At 34.4% G+C, this 19,639-nt stretch overlaps 1 protein-coding gene across 1 annotated transcript in view; it reads left to right on the top strand.

The window, feature by feature from the left end:
- Positions 1–2,146: 2,146 nt before the first annotated feature.
- LOC113234929 (gonadotropin-releasing hormone II receptor-like) overlaps positions 2,147–19,639 on the top strand; it is a 184,901-nt gene continuing 167,408 nt past the window's right edge. The window contains 2 exon segments of the mRNA XM_026470450.1: positions 2,147–2,283; positions 3,370–3,517. Of these exon segments, the coding sequence (XP_026326235.1) occupies positions 2,147–2,283; positions 3,370–3,517 (285 nt within the window).

The following is a 19,639-nucleotide window of genomic DNA, read 5'->3' as shown; positions in this document are numbered from 1 at the left end:
ATGGTTCAGTACACAGAAGTATATAACTATAATACTGTACACAGTTCTGTTCCATAGTGTTCTGTTCTGTACACAGAACTATAATGAATTAAAAAAAATAACGTTGTATTTTTCTAATTAAAATATCAAATATGACTCTAATCAAACCCTCCACTGCGTCCTGATTAGTTAAACTGGCCTAAAGATTTACCTGCCTCTGTGGCCGAATGGTTACCATGGACTGTCACGCAGAGGTCCCGGGTTCGATTCCCGTGAAGGGAGAAATGTTTGTATGGCCTACATTTATTTCTCGTGATTTTTGGTGTAATTTGTGGTTGTCTATGTGTCCATGGCACACTGCGATGGCGATTCCTGGTTTCCCTAGTGCGGGGTTATGAGTATGTGTGCGTTAGATCTTGCAACAAGGCCGTAAAACCTTTGTTAAAAAATGACTGTTTAAAATTTAAGCGGTACTTGGTCACTTCTATTCAATCTCTTTGGGTCTTGTTTTGTAGCGTCTGTTTGGCTTTTGTCTAAATATATGAAAAGACTTTATGGTGGACCTTTGCCTACCCAAATAAATGGGTGAAAATATATATAAAAAAATTGCGTTTCTTGTCATGGATTCTTAACAAAATATACGTTAAATGTTGGTTCTCTTTCATTATTTTATTTACACGTAGAAAAAGTACAGTATGCAATCTTACATAATTAGGTCTTAAAGTCTCGTACCTATTACTTACCGTCGACTTTGAGAATCCTCATTATACAACGATTGCATAAAATAGCAATATTATACTAATATGATTTCTTTTAATTTTATAATTAATATAACTATAATAATATATGTTTAAATTGCGACTGGGATTTCTCATCAGAGGAAATACTGGATCCCAAACAGGTGGTACGGAGAACCCATATTTCCTGTTGCAATTAAGAAGTCTTTTTTAGATTTCAATGGCCAATAGCAGCGTCCTGGGTAGGTAACGGACTTCTTTTGCAAGGACCTTTAGTAGCAGTAGAGCTCCTTGTGAAAAGGTCGTCCAGGGAAGTACTGCCACCTTACCCATTTCTGCCACCAAGCATAAATGTGAGCATTTCTGCATTCCAGTTTGGAAGGGTAGGGGTGCTTGTGAAATTACAGGCACATGGGACTTGCCAACTTTTGTCTCAGCGTGACGGGCGCAGTGGTAGTGTCCCTAAGATCTTTGCGATTTAAAGCCCTGAGAGGCCCTGCAACTGTTATGGATAGGCGTGTCACTTACCACCCGGCGCACTACTTGTTTGTCCCGTCACTTGGTATCATAAAAGAATTAGAACATGAACTTTTATATTTGCACATAATGACGTCATTACTAATTATGTAATCTGACTACTACAGGACTAGAGGATTGTTATTATCACTCACACGACATACGATAGTTTATTATTATGTGCGGTATTACTACCTTATTTATTATTATTACCTTTAGATATACAATATTGTCTCCATGAGGCTAAAAGTCCTATCTATAATATTCAAACTACTTTCGTTTCATGTCCCATAGTCGTGAGATGCCCTTTGTACACATATTGTCCTAGACAATGTGTTTCTATAAATACATTTGTTAATAAAATATGTAAACATTTTGTTCAATTACAAAATGATGGTATTCTATGAGTGGCGCATTTCAAAAGAAATTATCCTGATCATTCATTCCGTGGCGCAGACTCCGTCATTGAGTGCTACGCGGTTACGTCGAGCGTTCGTCTCGCTACGTCGGCCGCAGTGCTACGCGTTTTGAAAGTGTGTAACATAAACTTTTTATTTGTGTATAAGTGGTGTTTTAATATTAAAAATAATTATCTGTTAAATTACAATTATTATTTCAAAGAGTTATTATAACAAATGTTTTAATATAGAAAAAAGTATTATAATGTTTAAAACAGTTTTAGTTTCTAATGAAGTGTTTTATATAAAGTGTGTGGTGAAGTGAATATAAAATTTGGGCCTAAGAAACACCGAGTATGCTAGTTAAGGTAGAAATAAATAATCGTACGTGGAATGTTCATTTCAAATCAATAAACCAATTCCAAAATAATATTGTAAAAAAATCATACTTTCAAATTCAATGTGAAAAATAACCGGAAAATGCTTAAAAACAGTATAGCTGAAACTTCCACAAGTATGTCTGACGTGGATCAGAAATTTTGGGATTATTTCAATTTAGAAGAGACACCGAGTGACGCGACTAACGTTACGATGCGTGATGACGGCACAATCCCTGTTCCTGAGGGGCAGGGGTTTGTTATCTGCATGTACAGGTAAGAAGTTACTTGAAAATTAAAAGTTATTCGTTATTATTTAGTATACGGAAGTGTAATGGTACGAGACAATTGAAAAATTTTGTTTTTCTCGCACATAATACTAACAATCTTCTTCATAAAACGAATAGTACACTTGCAAGTGCAGTGCTTGTGAGCGTTGTGTAAGTGTTCAACTTTAACCGCTCACGCGATGCGCTCATCCTACCGCAAAATGGCGATTTGGTTTCGCAAATTAGAAACGGATTCAGTTTAAATACAAGTTTTTATAAATAAAAAATATTATTCTGCATTTCTAAATAAATACCCTCCGCACTACAACAAAAACATCTCAAATAAAATGCAGTAATACACCTCTAATCCTGCACTTAAAAAGCACTAATGAAATTTTTGGTGTACTTGGGTAAATATGATAATATTCCGTTTGAGTGGTTCTAACGTTTACCATGAAATTACTCCTTAAAGTATAGTTTGTAAACATTTATATTCAGGGTAAACTTAAAAAACGCTACTTACGGTATGTTTTCAATAAATAAACACCGAAATCACCAGCCCAAACAATAACACACACGATTGTCGTGACGTATTTTTGAAGTTGTTTATTTTTTTGTAAATGACAGACCCAGGCATTAAAAACTTTATGGTTTGCTAGAGTAGTTACCGAAATAGCAATTAGTATTAGTTCTTTTACCTGTTATAACTTCGATATCCGATAAATCGGTATAAAATCATCACCGGCACCTCTAGGTGTTGTATGCGTCTACGGCTGTATGTTTCGCGTGAGCGGTTAAAAACACAATATTATTTTACTAAATTCTCTAATTACTAATTCATATTTCATGAAGAAGTTTAAATTAATGATTGATGGAAATAATTCCTTGTAGGAAACCTTTGTTCCATAATCAATATGGGTTAACAAAATACTTAAATATGGAAAGAATTATATTTCAATCCACTTAAGTCGATTTAATGTGCTCTAAGACTCCCACAAATACGAGGTAAACCTAGTATATTATTTTCAAACCATTATTATTATATTGTCAAACCATTATTACTATATTTTAAAACCATTTTCTATCTTTTCAGTGCGTTGCTGATAACGGGTGCTTTCGGAAACGTAGCTGTCTTCACATCACTAGTACGCTCGCGTCGAAGGAAATCCAGAGTGAATCTCTTGATGACACATCTAGCAGTGGCTGATATGATTGTAACGTTCATTGTAATTCCGTTGGAGGTGAGCGTTAAAAATGTGAAAAATGTCTTTTAAACTGTTCATTCGCCATTTTGTGTTCAATCTTGCACGTGATGATACGGACGCACGCACGGATTTTCGGTTTCAGTTTTAGGTATTGGACGGTGTATATACAGGGAATTTCTTACTTTGAGACCAAGCAATTGCCATGGTTTTCTGGCACAAAATTATCATAATGTAATAAAAAATTATAATATGATAAAATTGTCACACGGGCCTATGCCTCAACTCAGATATATAATTATAAAGTATTTCTCTCGTAGATATTGTGCCAAAACTCGTAGTACTTTATGATACGTGTGTATTTATTTTAAGTAGAACTTGGTAACTGAGCTCAGTTAGTGTTCTAACAGGACTTTCTGCACGCAATTCGTTTGGGATTTTTTTACATTATTTTATATATTATACACAATAAGGACGTTTACGCACTGCGTTCTATCCGTATCCGTTCCAAATTCGAGAATACAGAAAACTCGGATCAAATGTATGGTTTTGTGCACTACACCCAAAAAATACGGATATCTCTTGTACACCAAATATTTCATAATACTAGCCACACTGGTGCTGTGTTTCATGTAGCTTTTAAGCCGTTCGTTAACAATTTATGTCCTTTCAAAAGAACTTTGACATTATCATTGTACTAATGAAAACGCAAGAGAATTAAGACTTCTTTGTAGATTTTCTCCTGATGAACTGACTTTCACGAGTAACTAATCATAAAAAAAAATTATCACGATGAACTGAGGCAAGATCAAGACCAGAAACTTTTTAATTGTCACCAAATAAGCCAGAACCATTGCCGATTTGGACTCGAATCGCACATTTACAATCGAACGCAGTGCACAATCTTAATACAATTAATATTGTAGTCACTTCGGTCCGCGTAAGTAATAATCTTAAATAATAATAATAATAATAATAATCGTAAGTAATAATATAAATAATAATCCGAATTGAAAATACTCTCGACTTTGGAAGACGGAATTCGGATTTAGTGGGCATACCCTCATATAAGCAGTACTGACTACTTTGGCCCGCCATTTCTCGGATGGAACAGATCAAACGCTGTGCATAAACGCTCTAAGGGTGAAACGCAACTGTTGCAAAAAAATTATTATCACGAATAAGAGTTTGTACTGTTGTGAATATTTAATCGAATTAATCTTCTTTAGCTTCCAGGTGTTCAAGGACTAAACGTGTTAATGTGATGTAAAGTTTATATTTAAATTTACCGAAGTCTCCTCTAATAACCTAATACAAAAAAGAGACAGCTTCCAAAATTGGTTTCTCCAGCTGCATCAATTATTATTCAACCTTTAATGCTGCAAGTAATAATATTTTGTTGAGTATTTTTGACATATGCCATGGAATGACTTCTTATTCTTTCCCCGATATTTAGGAATGGCTACACGCTACATAGTCATGGGATGAATGACCGTGACATTAGAGCGTGTAATATCGGTAAAATGAAAAGTCATATCGTAGTAAGAAACGTGTTACTAGTGATAATCCATAAAGTAGGGTCCGGAGTAATTTACTGGTAGATATGCTCACAGCAAAAAATATAAGTCGTAGAAACATGAAAATTTCAGGATATGTTACGTTTATTTAGTGTAGGTCTACTAAGAATTTTTCGAAATTATTGTCATTTATTTATTTTATTTTTTTTATTCATGGTAAACTATAACAATATACATATATAAATAAAATAAACAGTGAAGTAGGTCAATTTAGTTTGCACTTTTAGATATAATATAACACAAACATGTAAGCATCTAGAGAGAACAACAGAGATCGAAGAAAATTACAAATTCAAGAAGAAACGAAATTGTTTCTAAGAATTAAACAAAAAATCGCTGAGTAACCCTCTCACTGTGGCAACTGTAGTGTAAAAGACATGAATATCTACTCTATTGACCAGGTTGCAAGCTCGCAGCAGAAACGAGTTCTTTCTGTAATTGGTTGAGACTACAGACTATGCCAAATATTTTATTAACCCTAAAATTACACTTGGGAGTCAAAAAGTTAAACGTCCTAAGAGGGTGAAAAAGGGTATAAATATTTATATGAAAAATTGTAGTCCTTGCATTTACATAACTAACACTTAGCACAAATATTGAAATGGTAAAAGGTTGACATGACATTCTTCTAAAGCCACCCTTAAGAGTGGTTACGAACGGTGATTTTTAGCAGCGATGCACACACACGTTCAAGAAACGCGCGATTGCATCGCTACATTTGCGATTTATACGCGATTGCATCGATGCAATGCAATCGCGCGTTTGTATCGATGCAAACGCCAATAAATCCTAAGTGTAGCGATGCAATCGCGCGTTTGTATCGAAGCAGTCGCGCGTATGCATAGGAATGAAATCGAGTGTTAAAGCTTACATGGGAACTTTTTAACGCGATTTGCCTGAAACTAGGTTTGGGCACTTTAAATATAAAATAAATAAACGCGTTTCAAACGCGTTTTCAAAAACAACCCCTAAATATGGATAAATTAAGGTACACTGGTAAAAGCTATTACCTATTTATACTTTCATTGTATTTTAGTAATATGTAACGCATATAACTAATTTTATACTGATGAAGTTATTTGTAGTGTAAACACATCTAGAAGGTCATAATAGTAATTTATGCAATCGTTGTATAATGAGGGTTCTTAAAATCGAGCACCGTGTTAAGGGCCTAGGTAATAGGTACGAGATTTTAAGACCTAATTATGTAATGATTGCATACAATACTTTTTCTGCGAGTAAATAAAATAATGAAAGAGTACCAATTTATATTTTATATTAAATATTAAAACTAACAATGAAACGTTTATTTTCCTTGGATTTTCTACTTCATAATTTCATCAATCCTGGTGTTGCGGGACTTTTTCGATAGAAAAAGCTCATTTCATGTAAGGGAGCACCGAATTGTAGTAAATAAGATTACAGGTTATAACTGAGGTAACGTTTCTATCGTAAACAACTAGTAAGTAATGCATCACATGTTTTTTAACTTTAGATCACCTCACAATCGTATGTAAATCTATTTTTTTCTTATTACATTAAGTGACTGGACGAACAAGTCGTTCGCCTGAAGCTACACGCCTGTCCATAACAGTTACAGTGCCACTCAGAGCTTTAAATTGCAAAGATCTGATGGGCACTACCACTGCACCCGTCACCCTGATACATAAGTTGACAAGTCTCATATGCCTGTAATTTCACCAGCACCCTTACTCTTCAAAACCGGAACACAGTAATGCTAACATTACTGATTGGCGGCAGAAATAGGTAAGGTGACAGTACTACCCTGGACAAACTTTTGCACAAGGAGCTCTACTGCTACATAACTTCTGATACACAAATCTCTACATGTTTATCCCGTGTTATATTAATTGTCTATATAAATTCATTTTATTTATTATATTTTTTTCAATTAACTCCATAATATCTCTCTTTTTGTTTTCAGTCAGAGGTTATTTTTCTGTGTATGCTTTAAGCAACAGGGGAGAAAAACCTTGACCTTTGTAGCGCCTTGAACGATTTCAAACTCAAACTTTCTTAAAATTTGTTTCTTCGAACGATGTTTTGTAGAAGAAAGACAAAGGATCTTACTTTTCTACGCAAAGTTGTTTGTTAGTATGTATTTATTTTTTTGTTGCCCACAACAATTATCGCTGTAGAATATAATGTCCACATGTATTAGAATCATTCTTTTTCAAGTACCCCCTCGATATATTTAAGGACGCAACTTCCTATCTCAATAGCTCCACGCTTTGCTTCGGTCTCGTCCCAGAAATAGCAAAACAATATCCTTTGCGTGCAAGTCACTTGCAGTAAAGTTTAAACAGTTGATTCTCGATTTATAAAAAAAAAGAGAAACTTCGCCTTTGGGAACTTACATAACTGCCTGCAAATCGTATACTGCTACGATGACATCGTTTCTCTTTTTGTCAGCGTCTTTTTCCAATCTAGATAATTCTTTCTCCTTTAGGTGGTTTTCATAATTCTCGCGGAGAATTGTGATTGGCCTTACCCTCATCATCGGCATTTTTTTAACTTTCGCATAGATCACATTGATCCGTTTTTCGAACATAAAAGGAAATATTGAACTCCTCATTGAGAATTCTACTGAATGTTGAAGCAGAAGCGGGGGGTAAATTATTTTGTCCTCGGAATTGTTTGTAATCTCGGTGTACCTGCCATACATTTATCACGTGACATATATTCCCTTGTGTTATATAGATATATTCCCTTAGGTAATGAGACTCTATTCTTGGCATAGAATTTATGAAATTGATCACACTGTCTTATACTTCAGTGTCTATTTTGCGTTCATTACCTTGCTTTCCTCGAGCATCAGCTTTTATAAAACCACCATCAGTTTTTTTTGACAGGGTTGTCTTAACATATCTATCACATATGCTCAGCGTAGCTTTAAAAAACTCTTTGCGCTACCTAATCCTTGAGCTCTCTAATTCAAAGTAATAAGCAGAATTATAAGCCCTTAATTTTTGAAAAGTGATGTACCTATACTTTGGCTTGATTTCTTGTGTATGCCTGACGATGTATTCCCTTTGCCTCTCCAGATCACCCAGCTGCCAAAACTTTTTGAAAATCTCCTGCCTTTGTGTTTCGTCTATGTATGTGTTGCATTTTAATTTGAATTTTTTGCCACAAGGAGGACGGATTTGACGCTCAGCAATATGTTTTACAGGGTTTGATAAAGAAACATACGCTTTACTTGTATTCCGCAATCTCTTAGCCACCTTGGATTTCCAGCCAACAGGATTTTGTTTTCTTTTTCTTTTCATGGTGGGATCGCTCGCTGTTTCAGCAGTGTCAGTGATAGCAGAAAATGAGGATTGTATTTGAGTAGCGGTATTTTTGTTACTACACTATTTTCCGCTTCAACAAAAGCTGATGAATTTTCAGTTCCTTCTGTGGTGGCTCACATAGCCTTTTCCAGCAACAACAAGCCACGACCCATCATCATCTGCCAAAAAGTGTACAAAACTAAATAAATTCACAAACAGTGCATTATCTAATAAAAAATGTTATCTACTCTTATTATTATCCAAAAACCCTTATTAAAAATACTTTTCTTCTAATGTACAATACTTTTAAGAACAGAGTATTAAAAAATCATTTATTGTGATTTTTGAGGAATATAATGGCACAATCTAAATCTACCATCAATAGTGTAGTATTTAATAAATTTTCGCCTTTTTCAAACAATACTGAATTATTTTGGAGTATTTAAAAAAATCTAACATAACTTCGTCAACAATACTGCAGTATTTCGAAATAGTATCAAAACACACAATCAGCAAAGTTCTACAACACTGAATTAACATCATCAAAATAACTCACAGAAGTGGTCCTATTCTGAATAGAATACCAGGAGTGTATGTAAATACATACACTGGATTATTACTAAATAATTCACTATAGTGCAAACGAATTACGTGCTGTTCTATTGGCGGATAGGTTGCAACTAGAAATTAATTCCGTGTTTGTGGTATGAACTTGCACTTGGTGAATGAATATTCACCAAGAGCAACGTAGAGTGCCATCTGCCATCTTTGAGAAATTGCTCGAATGAACATGGCTGTTTTTGTGGTATGCGCGGTAAAATTTTGCGAATTCAAATATGTAATAATCTCAGTACAGAGTACTAAAAAACCGACCTCAAAAGTACGTGGAATTTCGTCTATTTGCTAAGTTTTATTGAAATATCCTTAAATTCGCCACTATACAGGACTTGACACTGGAGATAATAAAAATCGGTTCTCATTGCTCAAAGAATGTTGAGAGATAAACGCCTTGAATTGGAGAAATAGCAAAATCAACCATTAAAATAATTGCTCCTTAAGAAAATTTAGGCGCTATTTATGAAACTGAATCTTCATGCGTGAACAGCCAACTTTAAAGGTGGATGATTTCCTTCAAAATGAAATGGGACCACTATGGAAGTACCCCCTTTCCAACAAAAAAAGAATAATGAAAATCGGTTCACAAATTCCGGAGTTATCGCGTAACATACATACAAACAAAACATACAGTCGAATTGAGAACCTCCTCCTTTTTGAAGTCGGTTAAAAAGTCGGTTTTGAGATTTTTCGACATAATTCGGTATTGTTCTGGGTGTGCGATGACTTATCTATAAGAACCTTGCGATTTAAAGCTCTGAGTGGCACTGCAACTGTCATGGATAGGCGTGTCGCTTACCACTAGACGCATGACTTGTTCGTCCCGTATCATAAAAAAAAATATATGTTGTACAGACTGGTTTTTATCCATTGCTTTTTAATAGTAACTTATTTCATTGACTGAGTTTTTTTAAGACCCCTTTACTCCGTGTTTTTCAAAGATTTAATTATTTGTTTAATATATCTATCTGAAGTTGACCTCATATATTACGTAGAATTATTTGTAATGGGAATTTAAATTAAAATCATTATTTAAATTTGCTTCTTTGCTTACTTGGCCTATTATAGAAGCTGTTAGCAAACTCGTTAGCAATTTGTGTTCTGCTACCATACATTTTAGGTATTTTAGCGATACAACTGTTTATCACTTGCCATTTTGGCTTTGACTATTTACCTGAATTTTTGATTAAAAATATTTTGGATTTTTTTGTCACCTGATTAATATACTTCAATATTTTTGTATATACGATTTCAGTTCATCTGTACTTTATAATATTATATGATAGTCTGTGTTGTCAAAATATTTCACGTCTTTTTTTTCTAATACACCTTATTCCGCGTGATATCCACTTGAGTTTCTTTGTAAGTTACACAATTTTACTTTTATTACAGCAATACATAAAAGTACAATAACTCGAACAGTTCAAGGAACCCGTTTTTGGGATCTGATAATCCTTTTAATTGCAACCGATTTATATTTTGTACATACAAGCAAGATTTAGGGGGATTATTCCAATTGTAACCACTGATAATTTTGTACAACAAAATATACAATTTCTATTGAATTGGTATTCAATTATTTTTTGTGAAATTACTCCACCAGTGTTGTTATAATTATTAATAGAAATATTGAACACTTAAAAAAAATCCTTCCATCCGGCCGGATTCGAACCGACGTCTCCTAGCAAACCATGCCAGACGCTATGCTAAAAACTAAGAAATATCCACATATTTCTTAGTTTTTCCATTGCAGATGGTTTCAGTTGTTCGATAACCAGTTTGCTGTAGATTATTAGATCTCGTTACATAAGTATAGTACTTCTACATCGGTGATGACGTTTCATAATCGCAAAAGTCTGCAGCTGGCAGTCACCACATTCTTCCAGTTGACGCGTCCGTTTGTCGGTTTCTTTACCATACAAAAATGTGTTCTAGAACATTGAAGTTAATTGAATTATATTTCCAGTTATAGTTCCAGTTATAGTTCCAGTAATTATATTTATTTATATTTCCTTTCCAGTAAAACCCGGTTCGCTCCATCGACAACAGAGGTAATGGTTCGCCCAAACGCCGCTTAATGTGAATGAGGTTTTATACTATAGAATTCTTCTACACTAATCTAATTTGTCACCTTTTTAGGTTACTTGTGTACCTAAGTCATTTTCGCATCCGATGTCTATTCTTCGAAATATACTATTCCACGGTACGTCTCATTCCGATTACGGCTTTTACGGTTTTCCAATAAGTCTCCATTAAGCTTCTTACGAGTTTATTTGCCTAGTATTTTCCGATTCAGTTGATGTCTCTTCACGTCAGATGCGTAAGTGTTTTTGAATTGATATTTTTAACAAGGGTCATCGTACAGTTAGAATCTCACAAAACATGACGAAAAATCCATAAGTTTTTTTTTCATAATATCAAGTGACGGGACAAACAAGTCGTGCGCCTGGTGGTAAGCGACACGCCATAGTAGTTGCAGTGCCATTCAGTGCTTTAAATCACAAAGATCTTAGAGCGTGTGTAACCGCACACGGCAAGTTTTAGCAACGCAATGCAAAGGCGCGACTGCATCGATCGATAAACGCGCGATTGCATCGATGCAATCGCCTATAAACACCAAAGGAAGTGAAGCAATCGCGCGTTTGCATCGCTGCTTAAAATCGCACGCGTATGTGAAGGTAGACGATTAGCGACTGCATCGCTTCTGCATCGCGTTTGCATCGCGTTTGTATCGCTGCTAAAAGTCACCGTGTGTAACCGCTCTTAGGGACACTGCCACTGCGCCCGTCACCATAAGTTGACAAGTCTCATGTAATTTCACCCTTCCAAGCCGAAACACAGTAATAGTCACATTACTGCTTGACGGCAGAAATAGGTAAACTGGCAGTACTTCCCTGGACGAACTATTTCACGAGTATAAAACATGGAGCTCCACTGCTACTAAAAAAGTTAAAAAGTAATACATGTAATACAAGGTAATACAAGGGACGGAATTGACCAATTTCGCACGGGTTTCGAGTTGAAGTGAGCAATTGACTTATTCACTCGAATCTTTCTGCTTTTCACATAGTTTGCCCGCAAAGTTATTTTCTTATTTAATGAATATATTGTTACTAGTTTGAGTTGGATTGCTAAGTTGCTTTCTAATTCTTCAAAGAAAAAAATGGCAGCAAGTATAAGTAACTCTGAAGCCACACAATTATTTGATCTCGAATATGGTCCTGTTATACCAAAAACATTTGCTGTAAATGGAGTTAATACCAAGTTTTTACGATTTATTATATACTGGAATCTGTTTCCTTTTCAGTTTTAATCCCTGTTATAACGAGTAGCAGCTTTGACTACAATTTTTTTTCATAATATAGTATTATGGTATAGCAGTTAAGTTTGAAATTGAAATTCTAAATTTATGTAATTACTTGTTTTGGTTTATTCCCAGTACGTACTTAGCTCCACGTGGAACAATTAAAATCCAAAGGGCACCTTTTTCTATGTTGTTTATTGGCTTTAGATATTTATTTCCCAAAACAGGATACAAAGATTCACTTACTTTGAGAAATACAAGGTAAATAAGCCTACAATAATCTCAGTACAGAGTACTAAAAAAACCGACCTCAAAAGTACGTGGAATTACGTCTATTTGCTAAGTTTTATTGAAATATCCCCTAGTTCGCCACTATACAGGACTTGACACAGGAGATAATAAAAATCGGTTCTCACTACTCAAAGTATATTGAGAGAAAAACGCCTTGAATTGGAGAAATAGCAAAATCAACCATTAAAGTAATTGCCCCTAAATTAATGTTAGGCGCTATTTACGAAAATGAATCTTCATGCGTGAACAGCCACCCTTCGAGGCGGACGATTTTCTTCAAAATGAAATGGGACCACTATGGAAGTACCCCCTTTCCAACAAAAAAAGAATCATTAAAATCGGTTCACAAATACCGTAGTTATCGCGTAACATACATACAAAAAAAAGAACATACAGTCGAATTGAGAACCTCCTCCTTTTTTGAAGTCGGTTAAAAATTAACTAGCAACTCAACCGTTACATAAACATATTCACATTTACACAATGTTGTTGGCTTAGTCTTAAAATGTATTTAAATAATCATGCCAGACATACAAAGGTCCACAATAATTGGAAGTAATTTTTTTTTTATGTAGGTAGTCAGAAATATATCATTTGTGGCAGATCAACATAGAAACCGTTTGGCTATGGAAGCAATCATTGACTAGGATGGGAATAAAAAAGGAATAATTGTATTTCTTACACATACTTTTTGTTGTACAGTTTGCCACCTTCGTACCGAATATTATTAGTACCATTTAGTACCATATTTGGTTCTGGCGTTTTTGTTACATTGTTGTACAATTTTCTTTGTGTTCGTTAGTACCTTTTTTTTCTTGATTTTATTAACCAGTATGTTTCCTTTTGTCTTGCTCACTTTTCATTAGCGCTCGAACCTCATTGGATTCAGTCCGGTACACTTGTTACCACATAACAATTTGTCAGTCGAAACAAAGGGAAAACATTAACTGAACTTTGTGAACTCTGGAAATTAGGTTAATATCAATTAAACCTTTCTAAATAAATGCCTACACAGATAAAAATTCTATAAACAATTCGCATAAACGATACACATTTTGTGATATGTGCATGTGTATATTGTATAAATAAAATGTATAAATAAAAATGTATAAATAATTAAATAAATATTTAAAGTCAAATAAATAGGTATTCATTTCGGAAGCTTAAATTGTTTGAACTTGCTCTAACAATCGCCGTCGAAACTTTTCAACTTCGATGTCATTAAGTTAATGCAGATAATTATTCTTCCGTTGAACTTCTATTTTAGGAAATTCTTTTTTTATTTTAGAAAAGAAAAGAAAAGGCAAGGGAAAGAATACGACACATGAGTACAAATGGACACACACACACACTTCACAGTGCAACAGAGACTGAGGAGCCGGAAAAGTTTTGTCAAATGTGCCGATCCTCTGAGCATTGAGCCGGCTCTGGCGAGGTGCAACCTTTGGCGTGAAAAAGTATCATCCACGTTTACCACGCCTTTTGAGAGTCTTCCTCCTCTGGACACGAATTGCCATGGCCGATATATAAGTCTTTATATGCTTCGGACTCAGGCCATGTACCCAAAGTACATAGCCTTCTCCATCCGACCTCCGTCCGAAACAATCACTTTCAAATAAATAATATTCGCCCAAATGAAAAGACGCACGATGCCAATGAGGCTTCGTACTTGACATTGTGTCAGGTTAGTCGGAGTAAGGACAATTAGTTCAGGTGTCGATTTTCGGATGGTTCTAACCTGGGGGTCGATTCAGAACCTTACGATAACTCAGTTGTCGACTGATTTCTTTTGATTTCTTTTAATGACACCCGAACCGAACGTCAAACTTTCGTATTACGATTACTCGAACTTCTCGACCGGAAAGGCTACAATCGTTATTCAGAACACAGTTATCGAATGAAAGTTACATTTTGTTCAATTTTATTAATTTTTTTTAATGCAAGACTAATGCATTAATATAATTTAAGCCTTTAGGATCGTATTCCACAACTCTACTCAATGCTCAAGTCAGGATTGCACTGGCAACACAAGCACTGGAAATACGACCCTAATGGCAGGGACAGGGGATGATTTCGAGTGCTTTAAACCATACTCAAATCCTGACTTGAGCATTGAGTTAGAGTTCTAGAATACGAACATAAAAGTCTTAAAAATGTATATAGAGTAAAACCGGGGTAGATGGCCATAGTTTTTTGTAAACGCTGTCAAAATCAAATTTTAAATATTACTTTGCAAATATTTATTTGATATTAAACTTTGAACAATTAACTATTAATTATTTAACAGTAACAAGAACAAATTGTCTAGAGACCAACCTTAAAATTAGTTTAAAAAAACATTACGATTGGCCATCTCTTCCGAGGTGTCCGGGTGTGATGACCATAAGACTATGGGTAAGATGGCCAGTAATTATTTCTAGACTTAGATAAGTATTTTATTTGGTGTTCTTCTTGTTTCTTTGTGTCGTCAAAGTTTTCGTGAACCCAAAAGTGGCACACGACGCATTGGAGCCAGTCTTCGTTGAGGAGGTTTCATAGCAGCAGCAGCAGCTTTAATAGCTCTCGAGTTCTTACGTTTTCGCGATTGTCACACTTATGAAATGAAACTATTTTTCCGGATTTAAATCGCGTTTTTCAAACTAACCAAAGTTTTGGGGCCTTTTGAAGTATTAAGACATTTCCTAAGCATTAATAGCTGCTTTTAACGCTTCTTCAGTGCAATTCCCTCTCATTGCGGCTACCTTTCTTTTGTATTTAGTGGACCTCTAAAACAAGTTCGAAAAGAAATAAATTATTTTATTAATAATATTTTAGACATGGTCTTTATTTTTGGTCATGTGGCCGTCTTACACCGATTTTTATTGGCCATCTGCCCTAATATTCCGGGAGAGGAATATTAAATTTAAATTTAAACAAGAAAAAACATGACACGTGAAATTTTGAGCTTATAACAAAGCATTGAATGTGGACTAAGCGATAAATACAAAGATAATCCATAATTTGGAAAAAATAACTTCATTGTAGTGTAAAACATGAACCCTCTAAAAAATTTTGCATTTATCAAAACCATTAACAACGGTTATTACTAACTTTTCTTGTTTTTGCGCAGAATATTCGATGTACGCTTGCACTTAGACTTTACACGATGCAAACTGAGCAATAACTATCGCCATCCAGTTAGCGGATCATTGAAACATTGCGATTGGTCATCTGCCCCCTATGGCCATCTACCCCGGCTTTACCCTAAAAGAATTTTCATTTTTCTGATAATCTATTTCACCGATTAAATCCGTAAACGCTGTTGGATATCGATATCGTTTCCGAATCCGAATCGAAAGATTAACTCGGAATGTTCTGAATAGCTCGGAAAGCGCCTTTCGATTCGTGAACGATGTCCAATCGAGCGATTCGGTTAAAATATCGATGAGTTCCGAATCGGGCCGCTGGACTATTAATTGTGAGGTGCTATTAAAACGATGGCCCATCTCATATCGTGCCCTAACGTAACGTGCTTTGACATTCACCGTATTATTATACTGTAATATACATTTGTTAGTTATTAAAAATCCATATTGACATTTCCTGTATACACTTGACATTGTTAGTTTTGTTCAATTATTTATTAGTTTAATTAATTATGTTGATTTTTTACATGCACACTACTGTTTTTACTGTGTTCTTATGATTCACTATTATACATATAATTATTTCTAAACCGACGCTTACTTTTCGAAGAGTAGTATAAAATGACATGTAATTGTATTTGTATGAAATTTGTAATGTTGAGAGAAATAAACTAAACTAACACCTGGGTCTCAGTTCTGCTAATTTTCTTGAAACCATTGGACATTGTAATTCCATTCAGACTCCACTGAGATAGAGCAGTTGAGTCTTTAATAGAGTGTCTGTGGAATGGCAGTGACAGCATTCATTCATTAATTTTTTTTTAATTATTTGCAATGGCAGGTGAAAAGTAGTTCAATGGCGACCACTGTCAACCCAGTACTCTTAACTTTTAGCAGAATACCAAATGTACAAAATCCTGTCACTGACACTCTGAAATGATTTAAAATTAGCAAACTTGGCCCGACTCATTGACTTGGTTTCTTTGTTAATATTTCGAATACGCTGCTTTGTATCGGGCTATTAAAATTTTAATTTAAGTTTTATCAAAAAGCTTGATGTGCTTTAGAGATGCAGGTGAAACTCTAGGTGTTTCAGTGGGGTGCGTTAACTTAATTCACCTGAATTAGTCTACCTAGGCGCATTAAGTACACTTTTAGTAAACTTAAATCACCTTGCAACGGGACTCCACTAGGGAATGAGTATAAGTAGAAACATGTTTCAAAACAATTTATAACTGCTTTCGTTTCTATATTTCTCTACTATGCCACGCTATATATTTAGTTCTAAAAATCTGTGAAACGCTGAAAACCGATTTCCTGTTTGAATACTTTTTCAATCAGGGCACAAAAGCCTCAACTCGTGCAGAAATGTACACAAACAATGGATGAGACAGAGTTTAATTTAATGTACAACATTCCGCTATCGGTAACCGAAAAGAATATACATTGTAAATTTTGTCGTGTTTGCATTTTGTTTGTGTTCTATTCTGCACGTTCTAAAACTCTTATATTGGTAAGTCTTCCAATCCTCTTCGGTACTTCAAATCCTTGTATTAATAGTAAACACAGGAACAGTGATTGCGTTGAATATAAAATTTAAGAGGCGGAGCAAATTCCGGAGAATATTCGAAGCAGCATTCCATAGAACCCATCTCAATAAGTGTCAACAATATGATTGAAATTGGTCACCCTATAATGAAGAGCGTACACACAACACCACTCTTTCAAATAACATCTCACTTCAACTCAACTCCTTTTTGTGATATCAAATCAGATTCTCCTCTTTCATCCTTTCATAGATGTTTAAATGATTCGCCAAATGTTTTTAAAATTAAACTTTTCCGGTACTTAATGTTGCATAGGCTCTTTTAAGCTTCCCATTCGCACTTATTAACTTAGAATTTATTGTTAACGTTTAGATAGTTCTTTGTAAATATTGTGTATGCCTATAATTGGCAAGCATATTAATACCACTGTTTGTAACATGTTATTAAATTAACGGATTCATCCCTAGTTCGCCAATATACGGAACTTGACACAGGAGATAATAAAAATCGGTTCTCACTATTCAAAGTATATTGAGAGAGAAAAAAGCCTTGAATTGGAGAATAGCAAAATTAACAATTAAAGTAATTGCTCATTATAATAAAATTTAGTCGCTATTTATAAAAATGAATCTTCATGCGTGAACAGCCACTCTTCGAGATGGATGATGACAACAATAAACACTAAATTATCTACATAATAATGGAACATAAATAACAAAATTAATAAATAAATTCATTAATATTAGACAACATTACGTACGTTGCTTTGATCCCAAACAAAATATCTAACTAAAGCACTTGAAACCAAATATTATATTTTTCCAGACCATGTATTACGAATTTTGCAGTGAATACATTTTTTCGTTTCAATAAGAGAATTTAATCACAGATGATCCTCCTTTTAACTCATGAAAATGTACAATGAATGTAAAATAAATATTTTTGTAGGTATTCTGATGATCATAGTAATTCAGCGGTTTGCACCGTGAGCGCTGAATGAGAAGGTCTCGAGTTCAAGTTAGGTTACGATCAACTTGGGAAATAATTTTTTTCTAAATAGGCTCTGGTTTCAATGTTCTGGATAGTGCTATGGAGGGAATTACGTTGCTCTAGTACTCGTAGCACGGCGTTTATTTTCACGATCTTAGTTCCTTAATTCCTTCAATTAAATATATACTCCGTTCCAATGTAAGTTACATTAAAATAGAACTGAAAGAAGAAAGAGAAAGTTCGTCCAGGAAAGGACTGCCACCTTACCTATTTCTCCTGCCAAACAATAATGTGAGCATTACTGCGTTCCGGTTTTGAAGAGTAAAGAGAACAGTAGTCAGGTCTTTGCGATTTAACGCGAGTCCCTGGAGGAGAAGTGGAAAAATTGTTTTGATAATCGTTTAAGTATTTACTATTGAATACGGTCTTACAAAAAATATACGATAAACCTAAGGACATTGTCCACAGAATGTGCTAATTTGATACACGATAGGACGTACTTTTACCTAATCATAAAAAATCTTATTTTTTATTTTTTTTAGTACAGTGTTTTACCAAAGCATCGTGGGATGCATAAATAAGCACATTATAGTAAACTGTGTCGCAAGGACATACAAAATACATACACAAACAATATATTTTTACAAATGAACCTGTGTAGGTACATTAAAGTTTTATTATTAGTAAAACTTGTATCGATCACATTTATGCAAGATCCCGCACACAAGACGTCTATACGGCAGCGTTAAGTACGACACTGAGAGACCATCAAGCTATCGCATTTGCGTGCACCGGCGAGTTATCTCGAATAAACATACGGGGTGATCAAAAATATAAAATATGTTACGACCAATTACTACTGAAAACATACCTATCCGAGATTGACTGGGAACGAATAAACGATATAAACTGTCCAAATACAATATATAAATAAATTAACAATCAAATAAATAATTATTACAAAAAAGCAGAAATAAAGATAAAGTTGAGTACAAATTCACAAAAAATTAATAATAAATGGATGAGTAATAAAATTGTAAGTGCATGTAATTACAGGGATACATTATTTAGAGCATGGTTAAAAGACACTAATAACATGATAATAAAACAAAGATATAACAAAGCTAGAAATTTTGCAAATAGAATTATTCAAAAGTCTAAAAATAATTATACAATCAAAGAAATTAATAAAAATAGACATAACCCTAGAAACTGGCATTTGTTAAATAAATTAACCGGTAGAATAAAGTCATCCTATAGTAGATAAAGTATTATTAGATACATTTGAAAATAATAGTATAAAACCGGTAGATATAGCCAATCAATTTGCAAAACATTTCGGCAATGTAGTAAAAAATGTAATTCCACAGTCCAATGAAAATATTCTAGATAAAAATCAATACAGTAATCCAGCCAATG

This window comes from Hyposmocoma kahamanoa, unplaced genomic scaffold (assembly GCF_003589595.1).
Source record: "Hyposmocoma kahamanoa isolate Upper Pololo Valley unplaced genomic scaffold, ASM358959v1 86, whole genome shotgun sequence".
Taxonomy (NCBI): domain Eukaryota; kingdom Metazoa; phylum Arthropoda; class Insecta; order Lepidoptera; family Cosmopterigidae; genus Hyposmocoma; species Hyposmocoma kahamanoa.
The sequence above is the reverse complement of the archived record's forward strand: the minus strand, read 5'-3'. Positions and strand labels throughout refer to the sequence as shown.